At 32.2% G+C, this 25,359-nt stretch overlaps 1 protein-coding gene across 1 annotated transcript; it reads right to left on the bottom strand.

The window, feature by feature from the left end:
* Nucleotides 1-13,716: 13,716 nt before the first annotated feature.
* Nucleotides 13,717-25,001, bottom strand: LOC134276995 (uncharacterized). The gene is made up of 5 exons (XM_062759278.1): nucleotides 24,904-25,001; nucleotides 14,628-14,693; nucleotides 14,462-14,523; nucleotides 14,105-14,239; nucleotides 13,717-13,892 (listed from the first exon to the last, which is right to left on the bottom strand). Exons 1-5 carry the CDS (start codon nucleotides 24,999-25,001, stop codon nucleotides 13,741-13,743), a joined length of 513 nt encoding a protein of 170 aa, XP_062615262.1. The 3' UTR covers nucleotides 13,717-13,740.
* Nucleotides 25,002-25,359: the final 358 nt, after the last annotated feature.

Genomic DNA, 25,359 nt, shown 5'->3' with positions numbered 1-25,359 from the left:
GTATAATAGGAATGCCCTAAATTTTCTCTTACATAATGATCAATTTAAAACATTTTTAAAAGTAGGTCAAACAGGGGTAACAGGGGTATGAAAATACGTGTACCATAGCCTTCCATTTGAAGAGGTTTTATATTCCTCACATTTACTTACAAGAAAATATTGATGTAACCATCGATTGTCGCCCGGGAAATAAATAAAGTAACCAAGGAAAATGAGTCTTGATCATCAAACCCCTTCGATATGTATGAAAAAGACAACCGTATAAATGATAGAGACGATAGTCTAGAATATTTTCAATACTTACAGTCGGGTGAAAATCGATGAAAGACAATATTGCCCTTATCAACTTTATCAATTCCTCAAGTTAATGTTGGCTGCATAAAATATAAAATGAAACCAAACACAGGCATCACCTATTTTCAAAAATGCATTTTACTTTAAGAACAAAAACAGAAACTGTGTAAACGCGTAAGCATGGTAGGCTGTTGACCCCTTGCAAGGCCAAGCTTACTTTGTATTTTTGTATTATGGAGATTATGTGTTTGTTACCGTGAAAGGTTTTTTGCATGTTTGTTGTTGTCTTTTTAGTTATAGTTGATTATGTAATCTTATGTCATAATTTTGGATTTTACATGTATGTATTTTACATGTTTTATAATTTTTAAAAATTTTATCTCAATTTGAGTAAAATTTTTCGCAATATAGCCTGTTGTTGTGTGTTTTCTGCTAAAGAAGCATTTACTGAGCAAATCATTTCAGTTGTGATGAAAGAGGAAGGCATAAATGAAAGTTATTTTAATAACTGTTTTTATGTAAACGAGTGAATCATATGGATTTTATTCATTTGTTGAATTTCTGTATGTAATCTTATTTAGTGTGTAACCCGTGGTGAGCCTCGATGCATCAGAGGTTTTCCTGATTTCTGATTGGTTAATTATATTCGGCGATCATATTACAATTTTAGCGTCCCTGATGTAAACACTGTGAAAAAGCTCTGCAGATTTTTTAAAAATCCCGCCCACCATCCCCTGCATCGCCTTTGAATTTATTTTTTATCTGGTAAGGGGATGTTGACCCCTTGCAAGGCTGTTGCCCCTTGCTAGGCCAAGCTTACTTTGTATTTTTGTATTATGGAGATTATGTGTTTGTTACCGTGAAAGGTTTTTTGCATGTTTTTTGTTGTCTTTTTAGTTATAGTTGATTATGTAATCTTATATCATAATTTTGGATTTTACATGTATGTATTTTACATGTTTTATAATTTTTAAAAATTTTATCTCAATTTGAGTAAAATTTTTCGCAATATAGCCTGTTGTTGTGTGTTTTCTGCTAAAGAAGCATTTACTGAGCAAATCATGTCGGTTATGATGAAAGAGGAAGGCATAAATGTACGTTTTTATGCGATAAGTAAAATTTGATGTTCTAAAAAAGGGGATCTGTCGTTTTTTTCGATAGGAAATGATAAGCAACTTTATATATCAAATAGGAAAAACATATATCTTACAGATTCGCTTTATATGGAAGTAAACCTTTCTTAAATAGCATTTTAATATATTGATACCCAAATTAAGATCCTCGCACTTGAAATACATTTTTGAAATATCAAAGCCCCAGCACCACATTTTCAAAAGTAATGGCTAAGGATAAGATTTTGAAATGAAGGTTAAACTAAAAGGTCCAAGGGTTAAATTGTTACTTTCATATGAAAAGTATTTTGTCACAAGGATTACATATGTGAGGTATGGAAGCCCTAGCCCTTACCAATCAAAAGTTATGGTCATGGTTATTTTTTAAAAAAGTCGTTCTTAAAGTCAAGGTCAAAGCTCTTTGTATAAAATGAAAGGTCTTGTTACAAGGCCATACCCCCTCAAAAGTTATGGTCAATATTTGTTTTTTAAGATAGGTCAAACTACGAGGTCAAGGTCAAAGGTTCTTGGTATCTAATGAAGGATCTTCTAACAAGAATAACATATTTGATATATGAAAACTCTAGTCGTTACCGTTCAAAAGTTAGGTTCTAAGTAAAAAGTTTGAAAATAACCAAAATAAAGGCCCAAAGTCACAGATATTGACCTATACAATGAAAGGTCTTGCCACAAAAAATACATATGTGAAGTATGATATCCCTAGCCCTAACTGATAAAAGTTATGGATAAGGTTAAAATTTCTAAAAAGTAGGTCAAGGTCAAAGGGTACAAAAGTCATTGTACAGTACCAACCAGACCCAACCTGGCACAAAGCAGTCCCAGAATAGTCCTGGGGACTGCTTTCTGGGACTGCTAAAGCAAGCCCAAAACAGTCCCACAGCGGTCCCAGAGCAGTCCAACAGCAGTCCCAGAGCGGTCCCAGCAGTCCCAGCGGTCCCAGAGGGCAGTCCCAGCAGTCCAAGACGGTGGGGTTTATTAATCTAATTGGCGGAGCTAACTTAGAAATGAGATTTACAATAAACATGGAACTATAAAAGGCTGTAGAAATTGATTCTGGGTAGTATGCCAGGAATCCTTACAGGTATGTAAAGGTCATTTATTAACAGTAGGCGCATAGAGAACAAATTGAAATAATATTTATTGAAGAAAGAAGGCTTTCACACGTACATAAACAAAATTAGACTGAACATTAATATTACACCAGAGCAGTCACAAATTAAAATAAATTAAAATTAGAATTTATTATTTATAAATTAAAATTAATTACAATTATCTGGTTTGTTAATAATTCGATATCTTTATTTTTGTGATTGATACTGTTTCCTATAAAAGAAATAAATCACAATTCCCGATATTTTCAACTGTCTACTTTTAAAATTAATTTTCTCTTTTAATAACCTGTTTATAAATTTAATATTACCGGTAATTCATTAATAATTTCCCCTGTGATTATCCACATTGTTTATCTTACGGAAGAATGGTACATGTAGCATTAATTTATTAATTTTATTTCATGGTCATTTTAAAAGGTTTGCAGTTTTCTATTTGGAGTTAAAAAACATGTTCTTTTTTCAATTAAAAATCTTATATCTAAGTGTAGTTATTATTTTTAATGAGTAACAATGCAAATTTTTAGTATATAATTTTACAATAAATACCCCCGTTCTAAAAGGTCTACATGTTGATATTTTTTCTCATAAACTTATCTAATATTTAGGGAAAAAATAATCTTCTCCTGACTTCCTTATTTTACAACTTAATTTTTAAAACTTTTATAAAATACATTTGTGTAAATATGCATTCTAGATAAATATCATTAACTATAATAATCTCTACTCATTAAAAGATTGTAAGAAATTCTTGCTTTTTTTACTAGTTTAAACTCATCTCTGCTGCAAGTGAACAAAAAACAGGGGCCTGTAAATTCACAATACACAAGAGGCCGGTGTAACGACGAAAAGTGACCCCCGTAGAATATTGACCGGGGGTCATTTTTCTACGTAGAAATTTGACCCCCTGGTCAATATTCTACGTAGAAAAATGAGCCACTTTTCTGTAGAAATTATGGCCTTCGGGTCGTTTTTCTCCGTGTGCATTGTAGAAAAATGACCCCGTAGAATGATGACCCCTTGTCATTTTTTTGATGCAAAAAACATTCGTTTTGGTAGGAATATTTTTGTTAGGCGAATGTATACGGGTAATATCAAGCAGACTTATGCTTTTACACGCCCATTCTCAGCAATAAGGTGCAATTAATGTCGTACCCTTGTTACAAGATTTTTAATAATATAAGAATGTTTTTCAGCACAACCAAGTAAACATAGGTTATGGTCCGTAAACATCCACAAAAATGAGCAAAATCGGTAAAAGTCTTTCGAGATAAATACCCCTCTGAATTTATGAAAACAATACATACGTTACTGTCGCTAAATACGTATTTCAAAAATAAAACATAATTGAAAATCTCAAATCTAATAAACGTGTATTTTTATGTACAGAAATTTACTGCACACCATATGAGAGTAAAAAATGATTAAAAAAGTAAAACATAAATCACATGTAAATGGCAAATATTTTGCAGCATGTCGTTGTCGCCCAGTTGTTTGATACCTACGTAACGCCATCATATAACTGAGCTTGTAAATTACATTTATGCAAATATATTTTCATTTTCAAGAAAAACAAACAGTAGACACCTTGTACTATCTTTTAAAAATTATCTGATATTTAATTTCCTTGAAATATTTTCAAACGACTTATATGCATTATAAAACTTCGTCGGTTGTATTTTCGAAATTACATACGTTATACATCTTTCTAAAAGTATATAAATGTGTTAGGCCCTATCAATGGTGCTTATATGATTAGGAAATGGTTCATATTTTTTATTGCATACACATTTTTAAATCATTCTCAACATTTGAAAATGTACAGTGTATTAACTTACCGGAATTTACATATGTTACCAATACTTACGTTACTGAAAGAATATTACGCTTATTCTTGTATCACGTGTTTTCCTTATGATGTACCTCATTACTTGATGTTTAAAGTAAGAAAATCATGGTTGTAAATACAGATATGCAATAAATATCAATGTAGTACATGCATATCAGTAAATCTTAAAGAGCTTCGAAATTTTCGGATACCTATATAACATTCGGTAACGTTGGTATTAACTGAGCCTTAATTTTTCATTTTATTTTTAACTAAAGAGATTAAGGTTTTTATAATGGCAGGAGTTATGTTGACAGAAAGTCTACCATTTTAAATTATAGTTAATCTCGTAAACTTTATTTTCTATATACCTAATACTCTTTTTAATCACTACAAAATCTTTGATCTATTCAGTACTTCTTTGTTTATAAATTTCCCCTAGTTTATTTCAATAGATGACCAAATTTGTTGATAATGGTACAAACACAATTTGATAGTTCTATACCTTAAGAAATAAACACAAAAATTGCAAGATTTTAAACTTTAAGCCAACAAATCATATTAAAACTTTTGTCATAGCTAGTAACGTATGTAAAGTTTTTACGTTACGACAATAACGTAATATTTGGGAGTTGAACTATGTTCAATCTCCCATGGTCATCACGTATTTAACATGCGCAGTAATTTGTGTTGATTATATAGAGCTGAAAGCGAGGCTACTGTGTCAGCTGATTTACTCCGATGATATTCAACAGAAAACATGCATAAACATCCGCCACAAATAGTTCATGTCATTTTCACCTGAATTGATCTAATTTTCATAATTTTAAAATGTAAGTAAATGTAATAATGATAAAATAATCTTATTTTGAATATCAGATTTCGTTCAAAGTAAAACTAAATTATAAAGAACCTCAAAAGTTTTTCGTAATGGTACTCATTTTTTGTGTTGCGTCATACACTGAAAAAGATACGACCCACAACGATCGACAACTCTACATACTAAGCGGTAAATCTAGTCGTCCCGACGCCCGACGGTCCCGGATTTTCAGCAATTTCATTTTTACCGGTGCACAGAATTTATTCAAACTTTTCATGAACATTTTCTTGGTTAAAATAAATTCATTAATGCATAAAAACTTTAGGAAACATGCGTATTTATTACTAAATCAGCAGTATCACCTGCCAAAAGCGGTAAATCTAGTACTCTGTTATAAATATTAAAACCAAAAAACGGACACTGGTGTTTTTGTAAAATCATTTCGTAAAAACAACAAAATGTTTTTTTTTTTAAATAAAAGGAAAACCTCATTTACATACCAGATAACTCGTACGCACACAAACTCTTACATATACCACTGTTTTTATGTTTGGTCATTAAATATTTGCTTTAAACTTGGTATTGCTTTTTTCTTCACAATAATAAAGATTACGTTCTGACGTACTCAATGTATAATATTCGTGTAATTGAAATACATTTATATAATATTCACAGAGAAGTTATATATAACAAACCTGTTAGCTCTTAAAAGGATTCGGTGTTAAAATCCACATTTTATCAGCATTGATATTATTCCTGAAATTTTCGTAACATATAGGTAAAGGTGCCATGGAAAAATATCTTACAAATTTGAAGACTGTGAGCAGTGAATTATGTAAATGATCAACCGCCTCTAATATGAATATAATGGCAGTGTCCATGTTTTGCAATGAGAAACCCAAAATATGTGTAGGATGGAAAAGTAATAGAAGGTGCACAATAGCAATATGTAATAAAGATTCTATGAAAATTTCGTTCAGTGGTGTAAGAGGCGATGCGGATAAGAGATGGGTATACCTAAAGCGTAACAAACAGATAGACGGAAATCCCGATTAATAAATACCCTCCATCTTTTCAAGCGGGGGGTATAAAGGACTAATGTAGGCAGGCAACAATATGCCCCCTGCATTTTTTGCTATTCAATGTCTCTGAATGTCTTTCTCAAGATTTTTGCAACTCAAAAAATCTGAAACAGTTGTCGTCTGTAATTGAAATAATAATATTGTTCACTCACTTAACCTTTTTATCAAAGATTTTATTTAACACCACGTTCAACTCCCATGAGTGCTTTCAGTACTTTGATTTATCATTTGTTTTCATATTCTGATTCAGTTATAGTCTGGATTTTCAAAATAGTATGTAAACTTATCCATATAAAGCATTCAAACAGAGTAATCTAATTACGGTTGATAGTTACCAAATTACCTTATTAGATAATACTTACGTTACTTTAGACGTACACAATTCTGAGACCGTATATTATTCTTTAAAAATATTATAATTATGATTGTTTTTAAATTTATTGATTTTTCCATCGTCCACTTATTTCAATTTGATACAGGTCATGTTTTTCATGATGGCAATTAGAAGCAATCAGTAACGTAACATATTACATTATTCAGTAATTATTAAAAGTGTTCTTCAGTTGTTCTAAAAAAGAGGTTTATTGACTCTTATGCCTTAAAAAGTACAGATTATTTGCCCTTACATTGAATAAAAATTATATTCCTGCATATAAATGTTTTCTAAAGTAGTCAAAATGCCTTAATTATTTTATTTCCTAAATCAATATACACAGTAACGTATATATTGGGATGATTTTAAAGAAAAAATACAATGTATTTCAATTTGTCATAATTTTGTCATCAACACATTGGTGTTATGGATATTTTACCATACAACTCAGAATTATGTGGAGAAAACTTTGCAGGAAAAAATTGAGCGTATACTCAAGTTGAATTTTACGTCTCTGATATACCGTAATTGCACATTATTACTGCAGAGTCCGACACTTCTGCTTCATACTTGGATATTTTACTTGAAAAAGACACTAATGGTAATCTAACAACCAAGCTATATGATAAACGTGATGACTTTAACTTTTCTATCGTCAACTTCCCTTACTTATGCAGCAATATACCTTCATCACCTGCATACGGAGTATTTATATCTCAGTTGATTCGATACGCAAGAGCATGCTCTACGTATGAACAATTTCTTAAACGAGGTAAATTATTGACAAGCAAGTTGATGAAACAAGAATATCAACAGTCTCGTTTAAAGTCATCATTTCGTAAATTCTATGGTCGATACAATGACCTTGTCAGCAAATACAATTTATCATTGAATGAAATGCTGACTGACGTTTTTCATACCAATTGTTAGTCCATTATTTATACACTGAATTGACCACGGATTTTTGCCGTTATTTCCTGATTAAGACAACGAGCACACGGCGGGTGTGACCGGTCGGCAGGGGATGCTCACTCCTCCATGGCACCTGATCCCACCTGTGATGTTTCGGAGGTCCGTGTTTGCTCTGCTCTTATTTTGTATATTTGTTTAATGGACGTTGAGATTGAATACTGTTCGTTATTTCCATATCCTTCATTACTGAGAATTGGCGTATAGTGTTAATTTCTGAAAACTTTTAAGCTTAAATAACGAAATCAAAGCTATACAATACCCTATATTTAAGGAATCACTGTCTAGTTAGGAGGGCGAAGCCCGTTTTGCTTAAATTATCCCATGTTTCCCACAATTTTTGATGTCCCTGGCATACCCTCCTAACTAGACAGTGATTACTTATACATGTATTTCCATTTCATTGTGAAATAAAATTGTAGATTTAGACTTTAAAAATGCAGACATATAGGTTTAAATTACACGAGGAGTCCAATCCCGATTTTAATAGGCCTCGACGACCTGCAATTATTTGGCCTCCTTAGCGTCAGACTCAGATACATATCCGCACGAGATCTGCATGCATACAAGGCCTCCTTAGCTTCTGACCTATCGATCAGCCTAATTTACGTTCCGGCAGATTTATCAGTAAATCTACTCCGCTTACTTTCAAAGGGTTATCATAGAGAACAAAATTTAGAAATGGAAATATTAATCATACAAACCGTTTTATCCCCATTTAAGGAAAACAATATCTAATATTTATATTTGCTTTGTTTTTCTTCTATAAGCAAACTGTGAAATTGATTTGAAAGTCATTTTTGTGTATACTCACGCGTAGAAATATACACGAAGAAACGTTATATTAAATCTTATAATAATATTTAGTTTTCTATTAATGAAGTTTCAAACTTCTCATAAAAAATAGGGATGATTTGATTTGTATAAGTACGAAATTAAATTGCCACTGACCTATGACACAAAGGAAAGAAAAAGTGGTTAGCTCAAACCTGTAAAATGTCTTGTCGTTTGCGAGTGTCAACAAAATCTAAACAAAATGGGGGTTATAGCATAAAACATGATTAAGAGAAAAGGAAGTGGCAAGGCTCGTCTTCTCCGTTCTACACGTACTTACATGTGATGACTTTAGGAGTTTTTTTGCCAATAATAAAAAAAAACAAATGTTGAATTATGAAAATGTTGTTACGTAACATATTATACTTATGCCCCCGTTTAAACGAAGTTTCGGGCCGGGGTATATGTTTTTTTACCTCTCTGTCCGTCTGTCTGTTTGTCTATTTGTCCGCAAAAACTTGAACCTTACCCAAAACTTCAGATCGGGACTATGGCTTTCATATTATATGTGTTGTTTTTTTTGTGACAATACCTTTTTTTGTTTACAACCAATTTTGACCTTTTGACCTTGGAGTTTTACTCACTTTTACACAAAAATTTCAAACTTTTACTTTGGCATTAACTTTCGGACGGTATATGCTTGGACTTAAGATATCGAAGTAATGGCATGATAGAATAAGAGTTCATTTGTATTTGCAAAGTTAGTGTCTTTCAAAAATCTCAGAAGGGGATAATTACAGCAACCATTTGCCAGTTGTCTTTTTAAATATCATAAGAACATTCTCGACGTGTATATATAGGAAAAAGTATAGTACCTTATAGTACTTATATAAGGTAGTTAAAAAGTATGTATTTTAAACAAGAATGCATACAGATGTATATGTAAGTTTAAAAGTAAAAGCTAAGGGAATGGAATTCATATAGTTAAATTACGTTGCTTTTCTTGCTTCTTGGCTATGTTTTTGGATTTGTAAAACTTTTCAAAGTTTATGGTTATCAAAAACTTACCATACCATTTTCGGAACAAAACCTTTGAATGATAAAAAAACACCCAAAAATCTAATCATAAATTTATGCTCCTCAATGAAGAGGGATGTGAAGATCATGAACAGTATTTAATATCAAAGTCCATAAAACAAAACAAAATAGGAGCAGACCAAACACACCTCTAGCTGCAGATCTGTAGCGTCATGGTTTTATATATTTGTCTTTGACCATAACGCTACAGATCCCGTAGTGCAAAAAAGTGCAATTTACGGCGCAATATTTTTTGCGCTCTTTTGGGGAGAATTTCTCCACTTTCTAGCTTTGGTCAATCAACTACCTTTCACTCCCTAATTCTAGACACATTCTGTAACCAATATGCATAGTTTATCCACCTCCCAACCATTTATAGTTGTCTCTACAGGAAATAAACTCGCTGGATATGAATTTTCAGTAATCTAACAAATAATTTTAATCATGCGAGTTTATCACTTGTAGAGACGACTATAAAGGGTTGGGAGATGGATAAAATATACAGATTAATTAAATAATGTGTCTTAAATAAGGGGTTGAAAGGTAGTTGATTGAACCATGCTGGAATGTTGAGAAATTCTCCCCAAAAGAGCGCAAAAAATATTGCGCCGTAAACTGCACCTTTTTTGCACTACTGGATCTGTAGCGTTATGGTCAAAGACAAATATATAAAACCATGACGCTACAGATCTGCAGCTAACACACCTCCTAAACATTGGAGGCGGGATCAGGCGCCATGGAGGAGTGAGCATCCCCTGCTGACCGGTCACATCCGTCGTGTGTTCCTTGTCATGATAGGGAAATAACGGAAAAATCGGTCGTCAATTCAGTGCATAAATAATGGACTAACAATAAATATGAAATAATGGACTCACAATTAATATGAAAAGCGTCATGCAGTCAGTATTTCACTCAATGAAAAATTGTATTTGCTGACAAGGTCATTGTATCGAATATAGAACTTACGAACTGATGACTTTAAACGAGACTGCTGATATTCTTGTTTCATCAACTTGCTTGTCAATAATTTACCTCGTTTTATAAATTGTTCATACGTATGAGCATGCTCTTGCGTATCGAATCAGCTGAGATTTATAAACTCAGTATGCAGGTGATGAAGGTGTATATTGCTCCATAAGTAAGGGAAGTTGATGTCAGATAAAAAAAAGTCATCAAGTTTATCATATAGCTCGGTTGTTGAATTACTACTGACGTCTTTAAAATATCCAAGTATGAAACAGATGTGTCAGACTCTGTAGTATCTTTTATCTCAAGCTAACCAGGATATATCGTATCGACGTAGGAATGGAAATTGCCATAGTTTATTGACAATACGTCGTCGGTATTTCTAAATGTTGAGTTGAAGGCCACAGCAAGTGTTTTCTTCTTTTCACGTATAAGACAAATTCTGCTTCATATGAATACAAAAAGGTCTGCTAAGAACGGAGTGCATTGGTACCCATGGGAATTCCAATAGATTGTTGGAAGACCTGGTCTCCAAAAACCACATAGATATTGTCAATCAGAAACTTAAGCATCTTTTTGATGTCAACTTCAGAGGACTTGTGTGTGCAATCAGAATGTTTAACAAAATAATTTTGCAAATGACCAATGACCAGATAAGTAAATACACAAGTTCCATTTTTATTGAAAAAGCAGCTGTCAATAATAATATCAAAAAGCCTGGGACTTTAACTTATCACGGGGTATGGTTGTGCATAAACTTGAAAAGTCGTAAGTTGTTAAGCTGTTAATTTTGGAAAAATCTTGTAATTTAAAATTTTCCAAAAGTTCTTTGGAATTTTTGAGTATCCACATCTGATTCACACTACTTCTTGAATATATTGTTGTACAGTACTCTTAAAGTTTTTCATTGGGTTTCTGCAAGCCAAAAATAAATCCATACCAGACACATTGATTGTGATGCTACAATTAAGATATGCAATCAAATATATGTTGGAAAGGATTAAAGTACATAAAAAATCCCCCTTCTTACATTTGAAAGTATGAAAAATATCAGGAGACACAGATAAAAGGGTTTATAGTACAAGAAAGCAGTGGGTCAAATTTCTATTGGGGTCATTTTTCAACGTGTATGGAGTCGTAGAATTAATGGTCTGGAATGTTTTTCTACAGTCGAAAAATGACCCTACTTGTCGTAGAATATTGCCCCGGGGTCATTTTTCTACGTAGAAAAATGACCCCCTGGTCAATATTCTACGGGGGTCCCTTTTCGTCGTTACACCGGAACTATCATGTCACTCAGAACCATTTTTTCACACATGAATGGATAAAGCAGTCCCAGAAAGCAGTCCCAGGGACAGCTTAGACTGCTGGGTCTGCTTTTTAGAGCAGTCCCAAAGCAGTCCAATAGCCGTCCCAGAGCAGTCCCAGCACGGTCCCAAAGCAGTCCCGGGGGGACTGCTTTCTGGGACTGCTTGGGTGTCAGGTTGGGTCTGGTCAGCACTTTATCTACCGTTTAAAAGTTAGGACCAAATAATGTTTGAAATTTTTGTGTAAGAGTGGGTCATACTCCAACGTCAAGGTCAAACTGTAAAATTCTTTAAACCCAAAGAAAGGCTTGTCTCAAGAAATACATATGAGAAATTGGAAAGTCATAGCTCCACCAACAAAAAAAATACAGACATGGTTAAATTTGAACAAACAAACGGCTAGACAGACAGACACGACAAAAACTATAAACCCCCAATTCTACGACAACGGGGGTATAAATATGCTAATTTATATTCGTTCAAAGCAAGTTTTTCTTATAATTATTGTCTGAATCTTGCTTCGTTATAAGTATGATATTTCCCATATGTGAACAAAAAAGGCACGAACATTGCTTACATAACGAGGAATTCAAACTTCTGTACCTCCTTTGTAAATAAGCCAATGATTATAAAATATTTGCTGGTCATAAGATTTGCCTTGGTAAAGAATTGTAAATATTCAAACTGGTTTTAAAAAATCAGTTGAAACTGTGTTCATGTCCCTTTAAAATTAACAATAAGAACATAGTAAAGCAAACCTCAATACCCAGGTTTCATTTATTGTTTAAAGCTAAATTACATATCTTCAAGGTATTCCACTATTCTGAAATTCAACAACTACATCAACGTTTCTAGGTTTGAGACATGTAAATTTTGAACGAAAATAAATGGATATATGAATAATAATAAAAAGTCCACAAAGTATCGCAAAAGTCCAAATTGAATAATGAATAACATTTTTCGAAATCGGGTCTTTGTTAGCATCATCCTCAAAAACTCTAACAGGAAAATCTATGAAAAAATAAATAAAATGATTGAGGAAGCAAATCTATTCAAAGTTAATTTAGACGTCAAATGCCATAAGAGGAAGGAAATCAAACAATTAAAATATAAAATAGTTCATCCAAAAATATTTCCACAGTCCTCGTACAATCTCTAGTAATCTCAATTTATCAACAAATTTTTGCATACTTATCACCCTGAAAATTTTTTTAAGTTTTATATAGAGTGATGTTAAAAATATCCACATAAACATAAAAATTTATCCATCGCCCTACAGCAAAAATATTATTGACGTCGTTATGACGTTACTATTCGACAATTGAATTTACATGTAGTTGTCCCACTTATCATATCAAACCCTTAAGTACCTCTTCTCAATAATTTCGATTATCTTTAGCGATGAAGCGTCTTGTTTTGGGGCTATTATGTTAAAAATACTTAAATATTAACATAATATTAAAACTTATCTCAGTCCATTTGAATCATAGGTGCAGATACCTTTTTTTTTAAAAAGTTCCAAAGTGAAGGGTTATACTGACATCATTTACATTTTTGCAAGTAGCGAGAGACAATATTAAGGTTATTATTGATTCAATACTTTTAAAAGGTCTTTAACAACCTGAATGAAATTAAAGTCGTTATGAATAAAGGTAAACTGTATACCACTTTTTATTTGCGACAGCTTTATTTTTGCATAATTATACAGTAAAGACAGTATACTCTTAAAAAGGTATTTCGAATGTATTTGTATGCCTTTATATTATAAAGAATAAATACTATAACATGTGAAAATATGGTCTCGTTAATAAAGAGTCAATACATATATCACGAAAAACTCTTCGTAATCTATATCATAAAAGTGTACACAATATCGCTTCGTAAAAAAAATATAATTATTTGTTATGTAAATATCCATTCGTTACATTTGAACATAAATGAAATAATTGGTTTAATTAAGTTGTAATTGTTTAGCGTTTTAGAAAATGTCAAATCTTTTAAAATTGTATTATTTTATAATAACAGAAGTTAAGAAAAAATAGGGAATAATACCCGTTTCACTACTGGCTGTTGAATGGAACATGTCTTCAACTTCAAGTGACCTTTTTGGCAAATGTGTTGTAAGAAAGCTGACAAAGGAAGAGGTTTTCTTTTCTATTCCTTCAAAGATTAATTGCATCATAAAGACTCGTTGAAAGTAGAATACTAGTAAGCATTATGTCTCGACTAAGCCTATACGTCTCTCCTAAACACTAATATGTTCATTGCAAAAGCTGTCATTATGATTTAAATTTGACAAAAAAAAGATTTTACAGTTTGACAACATGACATGAGGTTCAAATCTCATACAAAACAAAATTGTTACAAAATACCTTGATCTGCAGGGCATCCTACAATAAAATTACACAAGGACTTGTTGCATCTGCATTCTTCTAAACAGCCCACTCCATAGGCAGGGAATATACACCTCGTACTACAGTTTTTTCCATGAAATCCACTTGGACAAGCTGTAACGATTTTTTTCCCTCGACACTTAAATTACGTTGTATAAATTGCATGCATAGATTGGTAAAATGTTTAGTGGTTTAAAAAAGTACATATTTATTGTTGTTGTAAGACATGTTTGAAGAAAAAAAAAACAGGTATACTTTTTAATTTTATCGGATGGCTATGAATATATTTGTAACCTAAATAGAAGACCTTTATTTTCTAAGCAATTAATTTGCAACCTGTACAGGAGTTGTTATATGTTCTGTAATATCCATCACAACAATCAAGGCCATAGGGGAATCTGATTGTAAGAAAATTAATGTTAGCAGAAAACTACATTGTAAAGTATTAAACATTTCAGAAACTGGCGTGTTTAGATATATCTATAATAACTTTAATATGTACCTGCATTTCAAGTGCCGTTGAGCAACGTTCCCAATGGAAAAGAATAACAAAAGTTTTACAAAGTTCCTACAAAAACAACCAAGCATTTTTATAAATAACTGAGCACGAAAATGCTTCAAATTAATGTGTTACACAGATCAAATTTCCGCATTCAGGAAATTCACATGTTGATTTGATGTATTACTATTTGACATTGCATTGCACTGTGAAGTTTTGGAAACTTTCTATGTTGTTTTAACAAGGTTTAAAGATTCAAAAGAAAATTTGACATTGATAGAAATCCTTTTTACTCCTCTTTCACCAACACGATGTTAGAATTAAAATAAAATATACATGTAAACAGAAAACGTCTTTCATTTTGATGAATTGCAGATTTCACTACTTCACCCGCCTTAGATAATTTTCTATTATCTTAAGTGTTCACCTGTTGAATTTGTACTAGAAAATACATGAAATTTGGCTTATATACAACTTTGATTATATATACATGCAATGGGGCCTTTATGAAGGTGTTTGCTCTTAAACACTAGATTATGACTCATGATAAGTAGATTTTGGAATTTAATATTAATTCTTTCCTTGGAATTCGCAATACGAGCAGTCTATGTATAAATTTGTGTCTGAAGTTAAAGGTATGCTTTAGAAATGTTTAAGAGAAAAAAAGCAATATCTTCAATAAAATTCAAACCTCAATTCCTATGTCTTTAAATTTAAGTTTTAGCTTGATCACTCAATATATTTCAATTCAATCAGACATTTAAGGAAGGAAATACATTACAAGGCAAAATATCTACAGTTTGACGGTAAATGGATAAAATTTCCTCAAAAATTGACCAACTTGAAAAAGGGCAAATCCGTATGTTTGAATCAAACAAAGAACTATGTCTGTCCAGTTGACTGGTTGAAAAGGTACATCGAACTGAGGCTTAAATTAGACGGTCAGTTAATTAAACATATGGTTGGTAGTCTTCTTACAAGGCTTCAATTCTGTCCAGTATTAAATAAATCTCTTGAAATAGCCGGTCTGCCAAGCTCACAGTATAAATCCTACTCTTTACGTATTGATGCTGCGTCAGATAGTTTCTCCTATGGTCATTTGGAAACAGAAATAAAAAAGCAAGGTAGACAGGGTTCGAATGCCTTGGAAAGGTATATTAGAATTAAGGGATGTTCTAAATTGATTTTAATATACGAAATGGAAATGTAATTTGGATTGTTTGTTCTTCAATTGTTAAATGTGCATTCGACTATGCAAGAAAATCCTTTTATAGTGCAGATTTTGGTTTAAAACGACAAAAAAAAAAAGAATTTTTTGGCAAGGAAGAGGAGAAATTAAATAATTTGACCTTATTCCAAAGCAAAACCTTTTGTTACTGTATGAATGAATTATTCATTATGGAGGTAATGATAAGGGTAAAATTCCATTATTGTAGCTAGGGTCTAATATGTATTCAACACTTCAAAAACTACTTACCATCACAACATTTGGTTGGTCTAATACTTTGCCAAAATTTTTTTGCGTTTCATTTTCAAACTCAAAATCTTAAAATTTTGCTGCTGTTATCTCAATAATTGTATGAATCACTTAGTTACCGTCAATCATGGGTTCTTTATCAAATATCCAGAGACTACTTGGGATTCTTATGAAATTTTTCCGTTATTTACAGATCATAACAAGGAACATACGCGTAGGGCGGGTGTGATCGGTCGGCAAGGGATACTCACACCTCCATGGCACCTGATTCCACCTCTGAAGTTTTGGATGTCCGCGTTTGTTCTGCTCTTATATATTTTTTGTGTTGATTAATCAGCTTTTGATCTTGAATACTGTTCATTATCGCCATATTTTTCATTAGTACTGATGAGTTCAACTATCATACTTCCTTAATTGTTTCTTTCTATACAACTAAGAAATGAATCAACAAGAAAATGTTTCTTTTTCTGTTAAAGGTTAGATATATTGATTGAGCTTTAAGATCTGGCCACGCCAACACATAGTTTTGCGTCTCTCATTCCACCGAACTTTGTTGGCGGTGGGTTTTTTTTCACGGATAACCATTTATGTATGTATCAACTGATTGTCACATGACTAGTATTAAATAGAATTGCTTAGCTGAATGTAGGAAAGTGCAAGGGCATATGCTTGTTTTTTAAGATTGATTGATTGATTGTATATTGTTTAACGTCCCTCTTGAGAATTTTTCACTCATTTGGAGACGTCACCGTATGCCGGTGAAGGGCTTCAAATTTAGACCTATACTCGGCACTCAGGGCCATTGAGCAGTGAGGGTTCTTTATCGTGCCAGCGCCTACCGTGACACGGGACCTACGTTTTTAAGGTCATATCTGAAAGACCCGTGACTTTCACTTCTAGTGCCGAGCGCTTTTCGAAGGAACAGTCACTACCTTTGTTTACGTCTTAGGTATGACGCAGCGCCGGGAACGAGAATCGAACCCGGGCCTCCCGATCACGAAGCGAACGCTCTACCACAAGGCTACCGTGACCGGTTGTTTTTTAAGAAAAACAAATTATACACATTAAATGATGTTTATTTCTACTACCCAAAATGTGCTGGGAGCTAGTCTGGGCTGAAAAGTTTTCCGAAAATGCGTACAATAGCTATAATTTTAGATTCGCTTAAAGTCTGTTATGAGTAAAAATAATGTTATACATACCAGGATCAATTCCCAGCAGTTTTCAAAATATGCATTGTCTAGGCAATAAATATTCCACATTTCAGCTCAAATAAAAAAAAAAATACGAGGGGTAATAAAAAATTTTCGAGAACAAATTGAATAACTCACATAAAACAAATAAAATTGGGTTTCAGTGTTAATTATTTCTTAAAGTAACCCTGTCTTATTTCAATGCATATCTGCCACTGTTCTCCTAGTCTTATATTTCTTTCCATGCACGTTAATGTTTATAACAAGAACAGTCTATTCGTCAGAAAAGACTATGTCTCGGAAATACATGTAATATGGTTGGATAAGGATATCCTTGCCAAGAAAGAACATAGTGACCATAATATCCCAAGTTCTATGTCTTAGGAACGCCGTTTATCCAATATGAATATTGCTGTAATATAAATTGATTCAGAAGTATTAAACAAGGATCATCAGTTGTCAAAGATTCCTGATGGCAGATGATAATTATGTAGTAAGAGATATATACATATTTAAATTGACCTCTAGCTATATATAACTTTTAGTAGGATAAAACAGATAAACCTGCACCACCTGATCAGGTTAAAAAAATGTCTGTATAATGGAAGGAAAAAAGGTATTAGAAATCCACCCATCTGCCTCAATTTCAAATGAAAATCTAGATTTTTTTTTAATTAAAGCTTGATTATAGGTTATTGGCTGATTATTGAGCCATTGTAATAGCTCGACCAAACAGATTGAAAGCTCAAGTGAGATTTTCCGATCAAAGTCTATTATCCGTCATTGGTGTTTATTGTCATTATAAATGATATTTCATATTTTCATTTCAGCTAGTTTCAACCAAACTTGGCACATGCAATTACAATCCTGTGGTTAGGGGAAATCAAGTTTAATATTCAAAATCAAGACTTTCAAGGGGAGATAATTAAGTAATAATCAATGAAAATTGTGGGATCGTTTAAAAATCTTGAGCCAGGAAAGATGAGACTTATTTGAAATCTTATTGATATAAAGCATATATTCAAGTTTCAATTGTTGTGAATGCATAGAAAAAAATCAGTAAATTTAAAGATGTATATAAAATTTGCATAACACATGTACATGTATTTTGCATGTAAAAAAAAGTAGGGGGAAATTCTATGGCATTCAAAGCATCATAACTTAGAAATGGGGTCAAAGCATTAAAGGTTATGTTTTATTTTGACGTCGCAAACGTTGAACGCCTTGGAAGTGCAACGTCATAAGCGAGAACCAAATATCACACTTATTTCAAAAAGATGTTACATTGGCTTTTCCATTAACTGGAACGTACCCGAATGATAATACAAGAATTTTGAAATATAAATCACATTTGCAATGAAATACTTCAGAAGATATTCAGTTTGTTTGCACAAACTGTTGCAGTTAAGAGACTATTGTATAAAAAAAATACTGATTCATTGATTCATTGCTTAAAAATATCCTCCTGTATGTTAGTTCAAAACACCCCTGAGGGAGAGGGTCACAAAAGTATGGTCAATCTTATCTTGTATGAAAAATGTATATTGTTTTATTTAGACACTATTTTCCCAGATTGATCTGTATTGGTACCAATGAACTATGGAAGTTAAAAAAAATATCTGGATGCGCAAACGTTAATGAAAAGTACGTCATGAAAATTATTTCTACATGTACTGTTCTGTCTGCCCTCAAAAGTTTTTCTTTTATCGTTTTTCTATGTAGTGAAGCTTTTATACAACCACGGACTTATATAAAAAGTATTGCGCAAATTGCAATTTTTTGATCAAATGTGGTTTATGAATCATAAGGGGTTTGGAATGTGCAAGTTTTTTGTCTCAATAAGATAAGCTTAGTTTTCAAACTTCTACTGTATCAAAATAGAACATTGCTATATATTGTACATATATTATAATACATAGTAATTTTTCAGAGAAGAATCATCACTTATAAAGAAGCAGAATCCATCATTGTCAATCTCATTGGACACATACCAACATTCATCAACTGCATCATGTGCCATTGACACACCAACAGATATAACATCTCTTGAAGAAGATCTAGAGGTAATACACAAATGTCTTTGAATTTAGTTTATGGTAAGCATGTACATGTAATAACCATCAAATTTAAGTGTTGTATATGGGATATCAAATGTTATTTAAACAGTGCTTTGTTTATATTTAAAATATCATGTTCCAATGCTGAAGTACCTTGAATTTTTTCAAAAGGGAAAAAATCAATCAAAACAAAGAAAAATCAAGAAATATAAATGATTATCAAAAACAAAACAAAAAAGAAAAGAAAACAAAGACATATATCAAATGAAAATAGTAAATTTTTTTAATGAAAAAAATAAAAAGTAATGTGTTTATATACACCACGAGGTAAATAATCACAGCATCATAACATCTACGTAATAAATTTCATTCTTTGCACAGCTAACTGCATAAATATTTTGATATAGGTTTTATATAAACCACACCAACTTAAGTGTACGTACATTTCACATTACGTTACAATAAATTTTTTAATTAATATTATTTAACTTTAAAAATGATCATTATAAAAGTATTTACATTGTAATCTCTACTTGTGGCGAATCTTAATCGTCTTCCGTTCATTGAATCTCAATAATAATGACAGATATCAACGTGATGAATTTTATGTACATGTATGGTATCCGATGGTCCATCGTAAAATCGTAAACAAACCTTTGATATCTTGTATAAAGCCTTTAGCAAAATTGCTGTATCCTCTTTTGAGCGATGCATTGGGAATTTTAGATGTGTTTGACCACGCCGATATCACATCGGCAATTATCTTTGGCACAGTTGCGAGAGAGCGCGTCTACACTCGATGACCCAATCGCATCATCTCGGGTCTTTCCGTCAGAGGTCGGAAAAACAACCTCGAATGTATTAACATCACCGGATGTTTTAAAAATTTATACATTTCCTGTTTAGCCATAAATAGAATAGATGGATTTAGATGTCCCTTCTTTTGCATATTTTAGGTAATATCTTTATATTGAATAAAGTTAAACTCCATATTCCACAGATTAAAGGTCTCCATGCATTTATTTCAAAGATCGTGAAAAGGGATGGTTGTCATGGCGGCTACCATATACATTTGAGGTTGTTTTTCCGCTAGTCGGAAGGGCCCGTGACGTTGCGATTGCTGGATGACCTTCGCCGCACTACACACTTTTTTCTCGTAGTGAAGGACGCTAGTTTGTCAGGTCAGCCTCGGTTTCGTATTTTAATGGTAGACGCGTAAATAGAGTCTATATAAAAGAGGCGTGGAGACCTTTTTTATCATATTTAACACGTTAAAGGTCTAAATTAAACGATATTTCAGGGGGTTATTTATAGCATTTTTGTTGAAATACTTAATCATTTTCTGGTTGTTACTTTGAAATCTTCCATGAAAAATTGCCAGACAAATGACACATCTCTTCTCAAGCTTGCTTTTGTTAGACTACAAAATAAATCTCAGTTTTAACCATTTTCCTCCCACTACTTCAACAATCAATCCAATTTATGATTGAACGTCTTTATAGTATATTGTCTTCATAAACCTTGTACATATACAAATTATTATACGATACTTCAAAGGTAAACTTCTATTTACTGGTATTCCACTTCATAAATTCTTGGTCTATTGAGGAAATGTCATTATATCATCTCTATAATTGATAAAAATGTCTCTTTGGTGTAAAAAGAAGTTCATTGTAGTGTTTTAGGTCACATGTGACACAAAGAGAATTAATATTTTTATAATTAAATTCTGAAAGGAAAGAAAGAATGAAAAAAAGGATGGTTATGCTTCTGACATTTAAATGGAAAATACAATGAACTGATTTATTTTGACACTGTGTTGCTGAGAAATTATCTTTTTTTGAACATTAAACCAAGTTTCATTGTTTCCAAAAATATTTTCGAGTTTGAAAAATCTATGTTTTCAGAGGAAAATTTGCCGCCGCAAAAATCGACAGAGGTACAATACACATACAAAGCAAATTGTATCAAAATACCTTCACCAGTGTGGCATCCTATAATAAAATTACACAAAGACTTTTTGCATCTGCATTCTTCTAAACAGCCCACTCCGTAGGAAGGGAATATACACCTTGTACTACAGTTTTTCCCATGAAATCCTCTTGGACAAGCTGTAACAATGTTGATTTTTTGTCTAACAATACAGGCAGATGTAATATGATCAAGAGACATATAAGTAACATATAATAAGAACAAACTTTAATTTGCCATTGCGTTTCTTTCCATTTAAAATTCAATTCCTTATTCCTAATTATTCTGAAAATCAATCTTAAATTAGTTTTACTTCGTGAACAGAACTGAACAGAATTTGTAACAGAAATAAGAGAAATATTCTTGCTATACACACAAATGTAATTTGCAACCTGCACAGGAGTTGTTATATGTTCTGTAATATCCGTCACAGCAATCAAGACCATAGGGGAATCTGATCGTTAGAAAAAAAATGGTGGGAAACACTGTTAAACATTTTAACAGCCAACGTTTCTAGAAATATTAAAAAGAAAAATACTAATAAGATGTACCTGCATTTCAAATGACGTTGTGCAGTGTTTCCAATGGAAAATAATATCAATATATGAGAAAATGTCCTACAAGCATACATGTAATGAAACATGTTTTGGAAATATCTAAAAATGATAATTTAACATTCAAAAGGAAGTTATAATTATTTTGGTTCTCCGATGAACAAATTAAATTTCCGCTTTCAGAAAAAACCATTCAGATTTATTTGAAATACATTTGAGTTATTTATTTTTGAAAAGTATATGACAGTATAGAATAAAACTACCTTCATTTAAGAAAAAAAGCTTATTTTATTGTGCTGCTTGATCTTGACATTGTAGATATATTCTATTTAATTTTTTTTCAATACATCCGTTGAATTCTTTTATTTTATACTTCACATTTTATCTGAAATATAAATCTATTTGATTAAGACTATTAAATCAAGACAAAACAGGTAACACAGGTAAACGCTACCCTTGCCCCTCAGAGGGCCTCTTAATTGATAATGATAATTGTACTGTTTTTATAGGTTTTAGACGTTCGGGGAATAAACCGTTTCTGTCTTTGGCTGCTGCCCTTGCTGACGCCCAACTCTTCCACCCCAGTTGTAGCCTCTCTTGCTCGGTGGTCCTTTTTTGCGACGACTCATTAGAAAATCAATATATTTTCGAACAACCCAATTTGAATGAATTCAAGGTCTTAATGAATTTTTAATGTTTGGTGTGATTTTTAATTTTTTATTTCAGCACAAATTTAAAATATTTATTTCAAATTATCATTATTCAACTCTTAAAAACTCATTCTGTATGCATTTTGTATTCATATGCCTCATAGCGTTTTGATACCAATCGCGATATTCGTATATTGTCTGTCAGGAGTATTAAGATACACGACATGTTTATATATGTTCCCTGAATGAATGTCATAGTCCTTATTTTTGGACATGAATGTGTTGTCCAATCAAATGTTTCATGTATGATACAGAAGTCGTATATGATCTCTGAATGAGTGTTACGATACAGAGTTTGTATTTGTTGCCTGAATGAGTTAAATAATTATCATGCTTGCATACAGTGTATGCTAAAAAATTATCAACTCTTTTGATGATGAGTACAAGATACAAGATACAGGATATTTTATTTACCACACAAGGGCCTCGAAAGGCATTTCAACATACATAACTGCACAAATTAATTATCTTTTTTAATAATATATTTTTAAGTATATATATTTTAATAAATTACCATGTTACACTGTATTCAGAGTCAATGATCATAAGACAATACAAAACTGTTATGCTAATTAAACATGTCCATACATTTATTTATTCATTTGGATAGTTTTGTCAAATTATAATGTATTTTAGACACAATACTTGAAAACTTGATAACAAATACACGTACATTTATACCTTGGGTCTTTTACCATTGTCAGAAGTAATTTTTCCAAGTACAAATAAGCATTAAATTTCTATATTATCATCATTCAAAATCCATTCACGTTTCCACCAAGTGTCAAAGAAAAGAAATATAGGTTGATATAAGAGATTGTTTGCATTACTTATTTCATAGTTATATTTTGGTCAAGTAAGCAAAAATATTGTTAATCTTCAACTTGCTGCAGATGACATTGAAAGCACTTTCTAGATTCAAGGGGATCTCTCACATATCTTCCCCTTTCGGTATTTAAGTGATGCATCCAGATATGTATTGACAATGTTGAGATAATTTTCTCTTCTAAAATTGGTTTTGAAAGTGAAATAAATCCTTAGTTTGTCCTTATTTTGTTGATTTTATTTTTCTTTATACCAATGATTTATTTTTAAAAAACTTATTATGCATGGCGACTTCGTTTTTAATAAACAAGATCTATGTGTTGATAAGTCAATGTTTTTTTTTTAAATAGTGACCTTAAATTGTCTGAATGGATGCATCCATTATGGTTTATAGTGTAGAAAAAGTCTTCCTGAGAGAGCGTATGTTTGTTTAATTAGGACAAAAGATTGATTAATGTTTGAGTCGAAACCAATAACTTAGCATAGCTTCAAAAATTCTTTGATACAATGGAAATCTACTTAGCTCTTGTAGAACGGACAAGTAAGTAGAATCTCTATGCACACAAAGAATACACAGGAAAAATTGCAACGTATGTTAACCTTATGTTTTGAGAACCATATGTTGAACATAAGTTAAAAAAAATATTCAACATATGAATTTTCCACAGTATGTTTAATACAGTAAAACTCAGTTATAACGAAGTCTCTTGGACCTATGAAATCACTTCGCTATATCCGTAATTCGTTATAACCGTATAAGAAATTCATTTGTTTCATAAAACTGAGGACCCAAATTGACTTCGATATATCCATGTATTTGCAATATCCATGTTGGTACTAAACAAGTTTAACTGTATATGGTTAAAACCTATGTTGAACATTAGCCGACTCAAAACATATGTTGAACATATGTTTGTGGCAACCATATGTTAAACATATGTTTAACGTATGTTCAACATATGATTATTTCAAACATACAATTAACATATGTTTTGAGTTTGACACTTATTACAATTAAACATGTCCAACGTCAGGAAATGTTCAACAGCTCAATTTTCCTGCTGTCAAAGTTGAGAGTTACCTTACATTTTAGATAAATTATAAATTAATTGAACATTCAAAATATAAGCATTTGACACCACAGACTTTTGTATTTCATATAAGTTTGCACTTCCTCTTCTCTCTTAACTGTTCTCATGACACTGTCACAAACACATATTTCTTTTTCCAAAATTATTGAATCAATTAGACAAAACATCACACTATATCGATTTACAATTTGACAAAAAAGGGAGAAAATGAAAGTTAATGGCCACATTGTCTTAACCCAGGTGCGAGGGGATATCCAGTATACCAACCTAGCAAGTATATCGGACAAACTGGTGGTCTGGCGTTGAGCACCAGTACCAAAAATCCCAGCTATGAAAATACCACCAATTTGGGATTGGAAGAGTTTCCAAAATATCCATTTACCCCGTTTCCCAGGGATTACACCTGGTTGTTAGTAACCATGTACTCCAGGACTAAGCCTCCCCTCCTATGTGTAGAGGTGGAGTGGGATCCAAGACTGTCTAACTTGAGTGACCCCATTATGACACACTTTTCAAAACACATACTTACATGTACATATGTAAAATTCGCTTTTTACAAGCCGCCCTCTAGCTTAAATGACAGATGGGGAAACCAGAAGGCCAGATGATTTGAAAACTTCCCACCTATATTCCCCCAGACCCGCCACAGACATTGATACGATGTTCCTCCATACCCGATGCAACCAAAACCACTCATGTTTTCTTCATTAATTATTTTAAGCACACTCAACCTAAGGTTTTTTAACATCACTTAATTCCCCTCATCACAGAGGTGTGTCCCGTCATGACGAAATAGACCTATGTTGTTGACTGCTATGTTATCATGTAAAATAAGACTTCACACCAATTCAGAAATG

This window comes from Saccostrea cucullata, unplaced genomic scaffold (genome assembly GCF_032062105.1).
Source record: "Saccostrea cucullata isolate Sc308-1 unplaced genomic scaffold, CSIRO_AGI_Scuc_v1 ctg386, whole genome shotgun sequence".
NCBI lineage: Eukaryota > Metazoa > Mollusca > Bivalvia > Ostreida > Ostreidae > Saccostrea > Saccostrea cuccullata.
Note: the sequence above shows the minus strand (reverse complement) of the source record. Positions and strands in the feature narration are given on the sequence as shown.

What these genes read in the sequence shown, in the direction of transcription:
- LOC134276995 (XM_062759278.1), bottom strand. Translation starts at nt 25,001, where the DNA reads ATGGGGTCACTCAAGTTAGACAGTCTTGGATCCCACTCCACCTCTACA. An exon ending in CAACGGCACTTGAAATGCAG is followed by an intron (nt 14,524 to 14,627) that starts GTACATATTAAA and finishes TCTTACAATCAG; the next exon opens with ATTCCCCTATGGCCTTGATT. An exon ending in AGGATGCCCTGCAGATCAAG is followed by an intron (nt 13,893 to 14,104) that starts GTATTTTGTAAC and finishes TAATCTTTGAAG; the next exon opens with GAATAGAAAAGAAAACCTCT.